Source organism: Copadichromis virginalis, linkage group LG18 (genome assembly GCF_057382275.1).
Source record: "Copadichromis virginalis isolate Kocher_CV1m ecotype Utaka linkage group LG18, C_Virginalis_male_GT1.1, whole genome shotgun sequence".
Taxonomy (NCBI): Eukaryota; Metazoa; Chordata; class Actinopteri; order Cichliformes; family Cichlidae; genus Copadichromis; species Copadichromis virginalis.
Window position 1 is genome coordinate 12,836,011 of NC_140635.1, and position 15,387 is coordinate 12,851,397.

The 15,387-nt window shown below is 39.7% G+C and overlaps 1 protein-coding gene across 2 annotated transcripts in view; it reads right to left on the bottom strand.

Moving 5' to 3' along the window:
- Window positions 1-3,212: 3,212 nt before the first annotated feature.
- The window catches only part of LOC146687401 (guanine nucleotide exchange factor VAV3-like), a 49,803-nt gene continuing 37,628 nt past the window's right edge, over window positions 3,213-15,387 (bottom strand). For both annotated transcript variants that reach the window (XM_085438814.1, XM_085438813.1), the window contains exons 24-27: window positions 11,642-11,729; window positions 11,009-11,138; window positions 4,958-5,106; window positions 3,213-4,343 (exon numbers count right to left, since the gene is read on the bottom strand). In XM_085438814.1, coding sequence (XP_085294940.1) covers window positions 4,302-4,343; window positions 4,958-5,106; window positions 11,009-11,138; window positions 11,642-11,729 — 409 coding nt within the window. In that variant the 3' untranslated portion in view covers window positions 3,213-4,301. The remainder of the gene's footprint in view (window positions 4,344-4,957; window positions 5,107-11,008; window positions 11,139-11,641; window positions 11,730-15,387) is intronic.

Here is a 15,387-nt window from a genome sequence, read left to right on the forward strand (position 1 = left end):
ATGCTGCACCCCTACCCATCCATTTCTGTTCACTTATCCAATTCAGGGTCAGGTTTGGGTTTTCTCATAAGATCTGATAACTTTTTCAATCATTCCCTTTTTTCTTGTGAGACATTTTATATGCACCTTCCCTCAGTGAAGAAAAACATTAGCTGCAGTTTTAGTTTGTAAGAGGTTTCATGGTCAGAAGTCATCAGTTGAATGTAAATCATACTGTTAAACTCTCTCAGAGAGCCGAGCCCCTTTGAGGGGACGTGAGAGCTCACTGTATTTGCAGTTTCAGCTTTTGCTAAACTCCCTTTTAGCCCCATATAGAGATCCAGAGGGACTGACAGGTGAAGACTGGGGTTAAGAAGATCATCCCAACAGATGAAGATGATGCAGGGCCTCCTTTGCTTTCTCTTTCTGCCTTTGTCCCTCTCTCATATCCATACACACTATCGTGTTTCTACCTGTTCTTTATCTCACCATACTCCATGCAGCTTTGTACATCCATTTCTCTCTCTCTCTCTCTGGCTGGTGTCCAACTTCTCTGTTGTCGCCTTTCATCTCCTTGGCTAAGACAAGAACAGACAGATTAAGGAGAGGAAGAGTATTAGGGGAGCCATTTTTTCTACCTCTTTCGTGATGGGAGGGTTACTGTTAGCTGAGCAGCACCCTCCCTCTGCTGGGTTTGGTCATTAGAGTGGCTTCAGAGCAGTGGGGGGAAAGAAAGCCTGAGGGAGTGTTTACATTACAAGAATACTGATACTGTGAGGCTCCAGTGTGTAAATCAATCCATTGTTATATTTGATAGAGAATTTCATCTATGGTAATATATGATCAGACTGTATAAAACAGCAGGAAATGCACATTCAGTAATTAAGAGAACTAGCTTACTGCATCACGGCATTAAAATAAACCGAAACCAGTAAAATGAACACACCTATAGATAAAAGAGCAGCATCTCACTAGATGCAGGGTCATCAGGATCACAAGGGATTAACTGGAGCATTTGCTTAATTTGTTTGCTTAAAATACATAAATTTAGCTAAATGTAGCAAATTCTGACTTTTGAAGTCAGTGAATACAAGGTGGAAACAATAATGTAAACCATGTCATCTCTGTACCAGCAGTCCCTCGAGACTGCCTGATGTGGCCATCTGCACATCAATAAAGACCTTTCCGTTGATGTTGTGAAACTGTTTCTTTTAGATGGTATTTTGATGCAGTTGTTACCATCTCTTACTAACATGACACATAAGAGCTGCGAAGTATAGTAGTGTGTAGTGTCTACAGCTTAGACACAAGTTCAGCAGTGAAATGCTATTATAGGCACCCCTGTTTTTGGTAATGCTAACAAAGACTTTCTTATTTCATTTATTTAGGTTTTGGTTTTCCATCATTATTTACTCAGTAGGACATTTTTCTGTAATGCTGACCTATCAGCCCCACAGTCCTATGACTGTTTTCTCTATAATAATTAATCTATAATCCACCTCCTATGCAATTATTCTAATGCCCACTTTGGGGTGGTAAATGGACTAAATGGTAAATGGACTAGTTCTTATATAGCGCTTTTCCACTCTTCTGAGCACTCAAAGCGCTTTACACAACTTGTGCATTCACCCATTCACACCCATTCGCACAAGCACAACTGACATTCACACACATTCATACTCCGATGGATGCATCGGAGAGCAATTTCGGGTTAGTATCTTGCCCAAGGATATTTGGCATGCAGACTAGGGGAAGCCGGGAATCGAACCACCAACCTTCCGATCAGTAGATGACCTGCTCTACCACCTGAGCTACAGCCTGCAGAAGCCCATCAATCCTGGCAGACTCCCATGTTTAATAACTTTAGCAAGACAAAATGCTAAAAAGACTTCAAAATGCAGGGTCAAAAACACTGTGCGACATCATACTGCCTATATCTTTTTTTTTTTTACATATACTATATGGTTATGACAAATACATGCATGTGACGAGTGTACAAAAAAATCCTTGCATTTGCAAATACTGGAAATCCTGCAGTCACATTCTTTTACTTTAATTGAGCCATTGCGCTCAAGTTATAAATAATTTAGGACAAAGGATCAACAAATATAATTTCCAAGAGAGGAAATATGTTGCAAATTTTAGCCTGTACAATGCAAATTTGCTGAAGGGGGTACAATTTTGTGCCAAATTTCAGTGTGGCAAAGAAAAAAAAATACTGTTCTACATCTACATGTTCCTACATCATAACGGTTTTCAGTCGTCTTCCCTGTTCTGTTTGTTTGGACATTATTTGAGCACTGCCTGTTCTCCACTGCGCCTCCAAAAACCATATCAGACACAGCTGTGATTTGTGATGCAACCTCGCAGAGCCTTTGTTCCTGCAATGTAACATTTGTCCGAAGAGGGAATAATAGCCTATCCAATTTTAAAAGTGCAATTCAAAGAGCGTGCTTTTATTAAATATTTATGTCAAACACATGGTTAGTGGGGTATTAATGTTTGAAGGAAAACAGCATCACTTAACGCCCTTGTGCTACCTTGCTCTACAGTGAACAGCAGTTACATCACCCTTGAATCATTCATACTGAAACCAAAAAAAAAAGAGAGAGAGAGTTGAGGTAAACACAAAATCCGTGGAATGCAAAAGGGCTCTCTGGTTTCCACAGTAAATGATCAAAAGATCAAGGAGCTCATAGTGAAGTATAGACCTATCCACACCACACATGTACTTTAAAAATGTATTTGGCTTTATAATTCCTTTTATGCATACACTTTTTCTCTTTGATGTCTAAAAATGTATGAGTACTGGGCATTATATTTGCTCTAGTGTCATCAAATGGGAACACTGTGAAACCACCTTTTTCACTGTGACAAGTTGCCATATTCATTTGTAGTCTTGTAGGCCAGGAATAACCACGGCTGGAATAGGTTGATATTTTGGGAAATGCTTATAGAGTTCCTTGGTGAGTGTAACAGAGGACTGATAACTCTTGTGTCTTTCCACTAAATATGAACCTGCAGCCACAAGGAGGTTAGCTTAGCTTAGCATAAAGACTGGCTTCAATAACCCAACTTGCTATGGAGATTTCAATACCCACCTACCAGCCCCTCTTAAGTTCTCTAACATCACTCGTCATCACTATGGGTTTGCCAGACAACCCACAGAGACATAAAAAAGTCCCCACTGACAAGAAAGTCCAACACATATACAAGTAAAACCGCACATTGAATGTTTTACAGTTTTGCTTTATTACAAATTGAACAAATGAATTCTAACCTCTCAATAAGTGAGCCTTTATGCCAATGACTGTTTCATACTTTATATTAAACAGACTAAATTCAGACTGGTATTAACCTTCTCATCTAATTTTGCCAAAGGAGCAAATAAGTACATTTCTCAAAATGTCAAACTATAGCTTTTCAGGCTAAACAGATTTTTAATGATTTTCATCAACTCAATGTTTATTGAAGGCTGCACTTAAAGTTGAGGTGATTATTTAAATAAAACAGTATTTAAAAGGACAGGAATCTAATTTGGGAGATGTAGCTTTATCAGTGGCGTCCTATGGCCACATAATCAGCTGTTTCTCTGCAGATGTGCATCACTTCAGCGTCCACAGGTCCACTGACTGACAGATCAGTCCATCATGGTTCCATCCTTTTTCTCCATGTTCCACCCCTTTTTAAAATTAGGGTCAAATTCAAAGTTTGGCAGTTACAGTTTTATCAAAGGTTTGTGTCCACGCAGTTTGGAATGCAAAAAACAAGATTAAAGAGAACTGAACGCAAATATCGACACAGCCATGAGGGCTATAGTGTTCCAGGAAGAGTCAAAAACTTCTCAACACTTTCACTTTAATTTGGTACTTGAGCAGGGCACTATAAGCAGAATCTGTGGTCCAGCTAGATGATTGAGCCTTGCTGACCTCGATACATGACAACAACGAAAGGCAAGACTCATACCAGATGATGGAGTCATCAATAATAAGAGAAGTTGAGTGGGAGAGGAAGGGAAGGGGGAGGGTTATCTAGGCACAGCACATGTACTTCCCAGTGGGCCGCAGGGGCAGACAGGACTGCGTAGAGGTAAGATATGGCATGACGCTCCTGGAATCTGTGATTTGACATTTCTGTGTGAGAGTCTGTCAGAGGACAGGAGAAGGTTTTTAAGGGCACTGCCACCTCCTCTTGTGTCCAAGTCTCTGGATTTTTATCAAAGAGAGATATGACTGTGGGCCCAGACAGTGGCAGAGCAGCATGGCGTTCACTGGAGGGTTTCAGCCTGAATGGGTGCTGAATACACGTTCCAACAAGCGAAGTCAGTCCTCCTCTTCCACATAAGTAGAGGGAAACCATCCCACCTAAGAAGAGAAAAGTAGCATCTAGATCAGCATTTCAAATTCAACCAGACCTCCGCTGATCTTGTGAAGAATTCTTCTCCTGTCACAATGTACAGACTGTTATATGTAGTCTTGATCAGGATGGGTCAATAATTCTGACAATTTGGAGGTGAGTACAAGAGATAATTCATTGTTAACTCTAGGATGAGTGGTAACTGTGATACTGTGCCTGCATGGCAGGGTTGGAGAAGTGTGTTCACAAGCAGTGCCATACTCAGATGTGAGCAAATTTAGTGGCGAGTCGTTGTGCATCGAAATGCATAACAACTGATACTTTGGCTAAACAAACCTGGTAAAAAAAATAATAAATTAACTGACGGACGTTTTGTTGTGCCAATGTGACATGTCCCATTAAAACTAAGGAGCTTTTTTCCATTTAACTATGGATGAAGTGGTTCACCCTTCATGACATGCACACTCACAAGCTCCCTGCCAAACACAGCCATTTACTGATTCACCCTTTTTAATTTAATTTTTAATACAAAATATTTGTGAAATATTTATTTGTTGTCCCACTTTGAAACAAGTAAAAAAAATCCTGCCAGCTGCAAAGAGCAAGTTTGTCAAAGACATACCCTGCCACCGACTACTCCCTTCCACCACCCATTGGGCATCTTGGTGTAGATAGTGATAACGTCTCCCTGTTGCAGAGAAAGCTCCCGCGTGTCTCTGGAGCAGAAGTCGTAGCGTGCAATTGCATAACCCACCACTCTAGGAGAAAAGACTGAAACAGAGAGAGATCTTATATTACTTTTGGACCCATTTACAAAATTTCACCTTATCTTAGACTCTGTGAAAACATCTGCTGACACTGATCCAGCAAGAAATATCACACTTACAGATCAGAGTTACACTCCTCACAAAAATGTAAGCTGAATTTAATATTTAAAGACAAAGTTTACAGATGTACTGCTGTTTTCAGGGTGAGATTAAACTTTCATGCTCACTTACTGTAAGAAAACTAACTAACAAGGATCAAGAGAGAACTTGAGCCAAACTAAATTCAGTTCATCTATATAAAATTATTATGGTTCATTGATTTTTTTCTTTTTTTTTTAAGTATAAAACATATTCCTCACAGGTATTAATCGTAGTAAACTGACTATGTCATTTTGTGAGAATGATAGGGCAGCGATTCTAAAAAGCCTTGACTCATGGGTTTGATTCATGTAAAAGCAAAACCGCAGAGGCAGAAATGAGATAATGCTTAAGGTTCGCGGGTGAGAGAGGAGAAATGTATCCGACAGCTCAGCTTGGTGGGTCCAAGCACGCAGCCAGGATGAGAGAACTTGGGTTATCATGGTCATGTGTTCATCTTATTAAAAGTTAAAGGTGAATTCAAGCGATGCATCCAGCACTTATCAGGTTATCCAAGTTTGTTCCTACGCATGCAGGTCAGGGCTCATATCACACGTGAACACGGCTGTGCATAGGTTTGTTTACCTTATCTGTCAAAACACAGATGACACGACTGTGCAGATATGCTGGACGAAAGGAATACATCTATCCTCTCATGCACACAGACATCCAAAGTTAACCCACATCACAACAACTCAGGTGCTCAGTTCCACACACGCATGCTTAAAGTAAGCACAGAGAGAGATCATTTAATTCTTAAATATTCTTAATAAACTAAAATTTTTGCATTCGTGTCTTGCTGGAAACACGAAAATGTGAAAAACCTCCAGTTATTCTGACTCGGGAGCCCTTACTCATTATTTCAAGAGGGTAACCACCACTGTTGGCCTTAAAGTCACAACTTTTAATGGATACTAAAGCTCAATTAACTGTTTTATTGTGTAACATATTTGTCACAGTTCATTAAGTGAAACCATACAAACAAAAGCGCATGTCATCTTTTTAATTAGCTGAATTGATAGTGTTATTGTTGGATGTAGTAAAATGTAAATGCCAGCAATGGTGGCTTTGCAGCTCTTTGCCAGTGGTTTGCTGACATTTCTGCAGTTATCTTGACCAAATGGGAGATATCATAGCCGGCAGAAATTCATAACATCTGTGATATTTAATTTCCAGAAGACTGATGTGAGGGTTTTTCCCCAACGGGGTGACTTATACACTCTGTGTAATTACCAAGGAAAAAAATGCATTATTTAAAAGAGACAAGAAAACAAGACAGCTCATCTTTAGAAACGTGGAAATGTGGACATACAGCGGGGGGAATTCAAAGAGAGTAGAAAAGCTGTACCTGTACCTGACCAGAAAGGCGAGGAGGAGGGAGGAACAAAGCTGCAGCCGCCAGGAGAAACTACAGAGAAACGAAGCGAGTGATGGGAGGGGGTTCAGGCCGTAGTGGGAGCAAAGAGAGAACATAAGCAAAGTAAACACAAGTTTGACAGAAAGAGAGCGTGTTTGTGTGAGGGTAAAGGAGAGAGAAAGAGTAAAAGTTGTCAAAGTCAAAGTACAAGCAAAAAAGCAAATAAGGTTGGGGATACGCAGTGAGAGAGGAGGGCAAAACAGTGAAACCATCAGACAAATTGTTACTGCCCCGGGCACATGCACAAAATCTTACACAGCACAAACCGCAGTAAGGTGGGTTAAGTGAGTGAGCCTATAATGCGTTTTGATGCCTGAAAGTCAGTATAGGTATGACTTTTTTAAACACTTATATGTTGCTTTTTATGCCTCAGTACCAATTCAGCAAAATGTCAGTGGTAGGCAATGGACCAATATTTAAGACAATTGTGTGCTTTTGACGTAGCAAAAACAAGTCTGAGAAAGTATCATTCCTAATTCAGGATAAAAATGTGGAGACAGGAGCACTACAGTGTGGCAGTCCTACGCAGAACTGCCAAAACTGCCACAGCCATATCAAGACATTACAAGATATTTCACAAAATGCTGTATAAAGTCCTTTATTTGGTTACCACTTCTTCTCTAATTGTGGTCCAATCCTAAAAGAGAAAAACTTCAACAAAAATAATCTGAATATATAATTTAGTTTGCTTTGGCATACTAATATAGCAGGATAAAATGAATGATAATGTGTTTTTCACCAAAGGACCTAACCCAGTGAAAATGAAAAATTGATGGGAGACACTTAATTTGGAGATGGTATGAGCAGGACTGCTGGTCTGAATACTAAAGACTATTTTGGTATACAGATGGATCTACTTGTTGTAGGAATTTCTGTAAAGAATCCCTTTGCCTATTAACGTCCATCATTTTTGGTTTACTATGCTGAATAATAAGTCTCGGATGTAAACTTTTGGCTACATAATGTGGCTTTCTTCAACTTTGTGCTGGTTACACTGCATAAAAATCAGCAATAGCAAATTTTTCAGCTTCAACTAAAAAAGCAGCGGCAGCTTGTGTGTAAGTATACGTCTGAGCAGAAGCACGGTGCTGTGACAAGGCAGCGTCTGGGATTCCACACTGCAAAGCTAAGAGCTCCTGCTCCCATATGAAATCTCACCTGAGCCAGCAGACCCTCATGCTCAGAAAACAACTCCCGTCAGCACAGCAGTATGGTTTCATGCCTTCTCTTTGTACCGTACAGGCAGAGACCAACATGCGTCAAATGTCTGACCAGAGTTCGCACAACTATTAACATACTAATATAGCATGAGTATTTATACTTTACATGAAAATATTTTTGATTCTTTTAGACAAGAACATATGTGCATGGACCGTGCACAGGGTGACATGAGTTTCTATTATTTAAAATATGCTATTTATAGCAATGTGGGCCAGAGAAATGACCACAAAGCTACAGCAACTGAATACTAGAAACCTTGTGAAAATGTATTGCAGGCCTGATGTATTCGATGTTTTCAGGTGAATGCACAAGTTGAGTATCTTAAAATTCTTTCAATAATTCTGTCATAAATATTTTCAGGACATTATACATCAAATTTAATGATATTGATATAAGATAACAGACTCCGGTGTCCCAGTAAAAGTTAGACAAAATGATTACCCTGACAGACAACACAAGATCATTGCATTGCTAATTAGTTCCCAACTCCAGCTTTCACACACACAGGGAAATGCACTCAGTCAGACTTAATTAAAAATTCTAGCTGGGGTTTTTCCAAGCAAATTACTCCAGAGTTTTGATGGCTTTACAGTAGTTCTGCATCTTGTGATTGTTTACTCAGCCTTGCATTCTATTTTCTTTGCTATGAGGTGTCTGTTTTGAGATTGTTGTTGTTTTGGCATGACATCTGTCTTTCCACAGAGGCTGTTTACCAGACAGAGAATACGGTGCCCACTCTAAGTCTGTCTATGGGGGTGGACGACTTAAGGCAATAATAATCTATCCCAGAATGCAATGAGGCAGCGGCAGGTCTGTCAAGAGTTTTTCAGAGACAGCGGCGCGGTGAATGGCAGCAATGCACAAACACGGCTCTTGCAGAGCTGCTTTGAAGCTTGATGCGCTAGGAGACCGATGCTGACAAAGGAGTGAGCGGGACAAGGATGTAGCAGAATTTTACATCCGAAAAGACACAAAGGGCTAACTTTGACTTTGTTCCTGTGTTCAGTTGCTTGCCTCTGCCACTCTTGCGGCAGCTATGGTTGTTTACACATACACCTTTCTTTAAGTTAAGACAGTTTACCTCCAGCTGCTTCCTGCTCTTTTACATCAGATCATATTTGCAAACTTTTCCCACTTTTGCGGAAACAGTCACGGTCTCTCGGTTGGACCAGGGGTATCCCCCAGGTGTGTGTCAGCAGGCGGCTGTCACAGGTTTTTTTTCCACGGCAAGCCCAAGTAAAATGTCATGTCCTGTCAGGAAAATTGTGAAGCCATCTCAGAGCTGAGCAGAGTGCGGAGTGTGACGTTTGGAGTAGCAGGCTCCTGGTGCTTGCCTCGGGCACTGGGCTCTAACTGGGACCTCGCTTTCCCAAGCCTGGTGAGCTACAGAGGCTCTTTTATATTTCTCTCACTCGCTGTCTCTGACTCTCTTTTGTGTTTTCCTCTCCTATCTCTCTGACTCCACATCCCTTTGTACTCTTTGCCTCTCTTTGCATCTATTAAGATGCAGTAAGATGTATAGGATGAAAACATACACAGATTAACTTGACGCACAAATACACACAGAATAAATAACAATTAGAATAGAAGTAGATCACATATAGGTGGCCATGAATGTCACAAAATCAATGGATTTTAATGTTTTTTTTTCCAAATTAGTCATCTATAACTGTGAGTCATTTACAATGAGGGTAAAATCAACATAACAAGAACAGCTATTAATAGCCAGCGTAAATCATCATCATTATCCAGATTACGTATCCGGATGCATGTTAATACAACGTATTATCTTTTGCACTGCATTCTCTGTCTCGCCTGTTCTCGCCTTCTGCTGCTGTTATTCTCCGTCTCCGGGCTTCCTCCAAATGTCTATCCACATTTTCTACTTCGATTTTCTACTTTCTACTTCTAGTGTATGCTTCCTTCTTCACAGAAGACAAACTGAACAAATAATTAGCACAGAATCAATTAATGAAGTCATGTTTTTTATATTCTTCATTTAAAACCTAGATTATACACCACCGCTGATACAGACAAGGACAGCTGGAGAGCCAACTGCTGACTACTTCTTTGAAGTCCGCCACCTGGGGCACATGTGTAGTTGTTGTACTATAATGTAAATTCTCTACGGAGTAGTCTGTGCAGTCACAAAAAGCAGGCAGGCACACCGACGGTCACATGGACCCTCGTGCTCGCTGTCTGATGACGAAATTTACGTCAATGGGACCCAAGCGGACCCTAACAGGCTTACTGAACATACAATCGAAAAAGTTCATGCTGGTTTTTATAGAAAGGTGTCAGAATACAAAGTGCAATGCAGTTTGTTGTGTGCAATGCAGCTTCTTGGTGCTACATACAACAACACACCTTCAGGGGTCTAGTGAAGTCCATACGTCAATGGGTCAGGGCTGTTTTGGCAGCAAAAGGTGGACCAATACAATATTAGGCAGATGGTCATAATGGCATGCCTATTAAATATACCGATCAGGCAGTTAAATCTTAAATGACATGAGAAGACCAACCAAGCAAAAAAAAAAAAGAGTTTCGAAGATAAATCTGCTGCTGTCTATGCTATGCTATTCCAAGGGGAATCATGTTAGCTCATTATGCTGAACTAAGTGTTTCTAACATGTCTCAAATGTTAGGAATATGACAGCCTTGGGTATCAAGACAGAGGTATTAGACACTTAAGTGTCTAATAATGAAACAACTGCTTTGTCAGCATGTTTATATATATATATAAAGCAAGAGTGTATAGTACACTGACTTGACTGTAATGTAAGAAACTGTGTAGTAGGTGAGAAACTGATTACAGCAAATGGTTTTGGGGTTTAGAGTGTTTTATTGTGTCTATGAGATGGCATGGGAAATATAGACCACTGACTATATCCATCATAAAGACAGGTCTAAACTTCCCAGGGAAAAAAAAAATACTACTCGCCTTGCTTTATCTGACCTGGTCTGTTGTAGCAAAAGTCTGACCCTCTGGTCCTCCAAACAGGTCAAAACAAACGCTCAGAATATCTTTCAGCTACAACTGGATAAAGCTCTGATCTGAACTTGGAGCTTTTCAGCCTGTCATACAGATACCATCAGGAAAGGAACCTGAATGTTTGCAAAGCAGACTTACCACTCCCGACCTTGGTAATGGCCGTGGGCACGTTTCCATTGGGCTGTTCCCTGTAGGGGTGCTGTAGAGTGGTGTCGAGACTGCTGAAACCCTCCTTTAGAGAGTGCTGTTGGTAGTATTCCACCAAGTCCTGTGTCAACCACACAAGAAAAAGAAATGTACCCAAAGCACCGCTAAGCCATAAAAATACAGACTGTATAGTGCACAAGTCTATAGAAGTGAATGCAAGGACAAGTTGAAAGGTTAGCTGCTCATTATTCTTGACAGTACAAGCAATGCAAATACAGAGAGTATTACAGAGAAAGTGTCCATGGGCCAGCGTACCACAATGTTTTTTTTTTTTACACCAATGTCAAGTGCAAGCACTGAATACATTTGAATATCAGCTGCTGCGATACAAAGCCACAGCTTTAAAGCATGTCCCTGTGGCTTTCTAAGTGGGTACAAACATGTCAGAATAAACCAGTGGTAGTTATATAATTTTAATTTTAAAAAGTAAATTTTTACTTGTATGGAAATTGCATTTTTCTCAAGAGAGGTCTGCAAAAATAGTGGAAAGTAAAAATGATTATGCTTATTAATGCTATAGCAGATTGTAGGCTGCAAAAATCCATAGAAAGATAAAGGCATTACCAGCACAGTTTTGAAAACCCGACTCTCGGCAATGTAAAAGCCTCCATCCTTGGTCAGAATCTTAATGTGCTTGACTTTATCATTGAACCTGTGGAGGATGAATAAGACATGGGTTGTTAATCAAGTAGACATGCTTCTGCATCAGTCCAGTCTCTATGATGAACTGTCACTAAGGTCTGTCTGTGCTGAGAGTTGGTTACTATGCTGAGCCAATTTCTATCTCTTACCAAAGCACCGTATAGTCAAAATCATGCCAGAATTAGACTGATCCTTTTATTATAATTCACAAAAAATGTAGAAAAACTAAAAAATGAAGCCAGGGGCTTTGTTCGGTGCTGGCTTTGTTCAGTGCTGCCAAAAATATGTTGCCTACCCCAGCTTTAAATACATTAGCTGACACAACAGTGTCACAACTGTGCTCAGGGTTAGACAACAGTAATTATTTTACTCATAAATTATACTCCGTAACAGTTTCTAATCAGCCAGTCACAAATAGACAGAATAACAAGAGTGTCAGCTTTTGACAGCCACCATAATACCAAAGTACAGCGTGCCCTCTTTTTACTAAGGAATGTGAATTCTGCAATAGAGTTGCCTAATTACTGCTGCTGATTGTATGGACTTGGTGTGTTTGCCACACTGAAAGTTAGTACAATTGCATCACAACCAAATGTAAAACATAACAGTTGCAATTGAGTAATATTGTGGATTAAACGACTAAATCATCACTCAGTGCTGTGCAAAAGTCTTGAGCCATCTCTCATTTCTTTATATTTTTCAACAGCTGTCCAAGGTTCATTTATTCATTCATTTTCAGTGCAGTCTTTGAACCTGACCGCTTTCAGAGGAATGCTTTTTGTTTGTATATTTTTTACTACGTCATATAACATTGAATCTTAGTCAAAGAGCAGCTGTTAAGAAGCGTTTCCTAATTAAAGGAAACAGGCTGAAGTATGGCAAATTACACAGAACTGGACTGAAAAATCACTGGCCAGGTCTTATGGACTGATGAATCAAAACTTTACATTTTTGCTGCATAGTTATCATACAGTATGTACTGAAAAGAGTACGACAGAGGACAAATGCTACAGTCATGGCTTGGAGTTGCACTTAAGTCAAATTTTGATGATCTTGACAAGTGATGAAATTATAAATGTAGAAACTATTGTCAGATTTTGATTCGGTGTGTAATACCATCTGGAAAGTATCTGATTGATAAACTTCTAGCATGACAATAACCCCGAACACACTGCCAATGCAGCAAAAGAAGACCTGGATAGAAAAAACAAACAATTGAATGTGATCTACCATGGATTGGGCTCCCCGGGGCTAGGACCTCAACATTAATGTGATGTAAAAAGAAGAAGAAGAGCTTTAAATGTCCTTCAAGAGGCATGGACAACTATTCCTGGAGACTACTTAAAGAATATACAAGAAAGCCTGCGTATGATAGTTCAGGCTTTGTTGAAGAATAAGTGTGGTCTCTAGCTTGTTAAAATTGGACAAACCTTTTTTTTGCCTTGTAGACTGTATTCCCATGTATGTTTGCAAACGTTTCAATAAAACACTGCATCTATTTGAGATTATAATACTATATATAGTTCTATGTTTTAATGTAGGAGTGTTTGAAGTGGTAGTGAAAGTAAGTTGGGAGTTTGAGCCATTTCCTGTAGTGTGCTGTATCTAACATGTCCTTAATATTAAACGAAGGCAGACTGAAAATCTCTCAGTGCAGTGTATAACCAATGAAAAGAATATTTTCAAGTTGCATGTACGACTGTATGGATGTACTAAATGTATGACTGTACTGTAAGTAACATGTTACTGATTTGCAGTCATAGGGTGCCTAACACACAGAGACAGATAACCCGTTTGGTGAAGGCAAGATGTTTCCTTCCCTCGTAAAGGCTCCCAAGGTGTTACACACATGCAAACAGCATTCAGCACACACAAACTGACCGCTTGTAGTGTTTGACACCAGACAGTTCCAGTTGATTAGTAGCAGCTCTCTGTGTAAAGCTCCATTATCTCAAATGGCCATCCTGATAATGATCTTAAGCATTGAGACAGGCAATTAGGATTGGAGTGTTCAGAAACTGGCCCTGTACATCAAAGCTTTGAATGAGGAACGGTATGAGTCCACCAAACCAAATGGGCTGGAATGGTGTGTCACAGTCTGAATAGTCTTAACATCCAAACACTATTTCAGAGTGCACCTTCACTTGTTATAATCTCTTGGAGCCATCATGGCAGGTCAGAGGGACTCGATAGTCCTTTCTTTTTTAACAGAGTGAACAAGCTTTGATGTGCCCTGAAACGTATTCACTAGTTAAATGGGCAGGGCTGTATTTGAAAAGAGGAGTACGCAGGCACTCATCTTGTAGATAAAGCAGTCATTTGTTGAGGCCTTAAGGGAAGTATGTTTTATCTACAACTCAAGTGTGTTTCTAGCCATCTTTTGAAATACACAGACTGATAACTGAAGAGCATCAAACAGTCTGATGCAACGCTATCAAGTTTTCGTTGAATATACGTCTGAGACAGATGGTGAAATAGACTATTCGATTCCCCCTCTTTCCCATGCTATATTCAGTTGAATAACTGTCATACAATAACAAAAATGAACTTCTACAAACTTTAGGCATGATGTGCAAATGCCGGACAAGGTCTCCTTCACCAAAAAATGTTTTTAACTAAAACTAGAAAAGTTTTGAGAATTTTGTACTTTAGCAGTGACAATTGAAAAATGTGTCTTTCAAGGAACATTGTTAATCTAACTCTATATTGTCACAATTACAGGCGTTTGAGAATCAGAGTACAAATACAAAATGCAGCTATTCAATGATGATTTCATTCATTAAGGGGAAAAAGCCATACAAACCTACCTGGTTAAAAATGCAAAAAAGTAATTGCTCCCCTTGTTAAATAATGAAATAACTGTGATTAACTTGGTTGTTTGGAAATCTGAGTTCAATTTCATTAGCCACACCCAGGCCTGGTTACTCCCACACCTGCTGATTCACTTAAATAGAACAGCGTCTCAATAACTGCAAGCCTCGCTTGGCTCAGTTAAAGTTTTTGTGATTCAACAATAAGGAAGACGCTGGGGAAAACAGCATTCATGGGAGAGATTCAAGGTAAAACCACTCCACCACGAACCAATATAAACACTAAGGTTCGACTCAAATTTGCTGAAAAACATCTTGATGAGCTACAAGACTTTTGGGAAAATATTCTATGGACTGATGAGACAAAAGTTTAACTTTGGAAAGTTTGGGTCCCATTACATCTGGTATAACACTAATACAGCATTTATTAAAAACAATGTTATACCCATAGTCTAACATGGTGGTTATGTGATGGTCTATGGCTGCTTTGCTGCTTTAGGACTGACACGACTTGCTTTAATTACTTAAACCATAAATTCCGCTCTCTAACACAAAATCCTGAATGACAATGTCTGGCCATCAGTTTGTGGCTTGAAGCTCTGGCGCACTTGAGTTATGCAGCAGGACAATGATTCAAAACACACCAGCAAGTTGACCTTTGAATGGCAAAAATAAAAGAATTGAGGTTTTGGAGTGGCCAGACTTAAATCAGATTGAAAGGCTTTGTTTTGATGTTAAACAGGCCGTTCATGTTCAAAAACTCTGCAGTGTGACTGAATTAAAACGAATGTGCCGAGAAGAGTGGGCCAAAATTCCTCCACAGTGATGTGAAAGACTCATTGCCAGATATCGCAAACA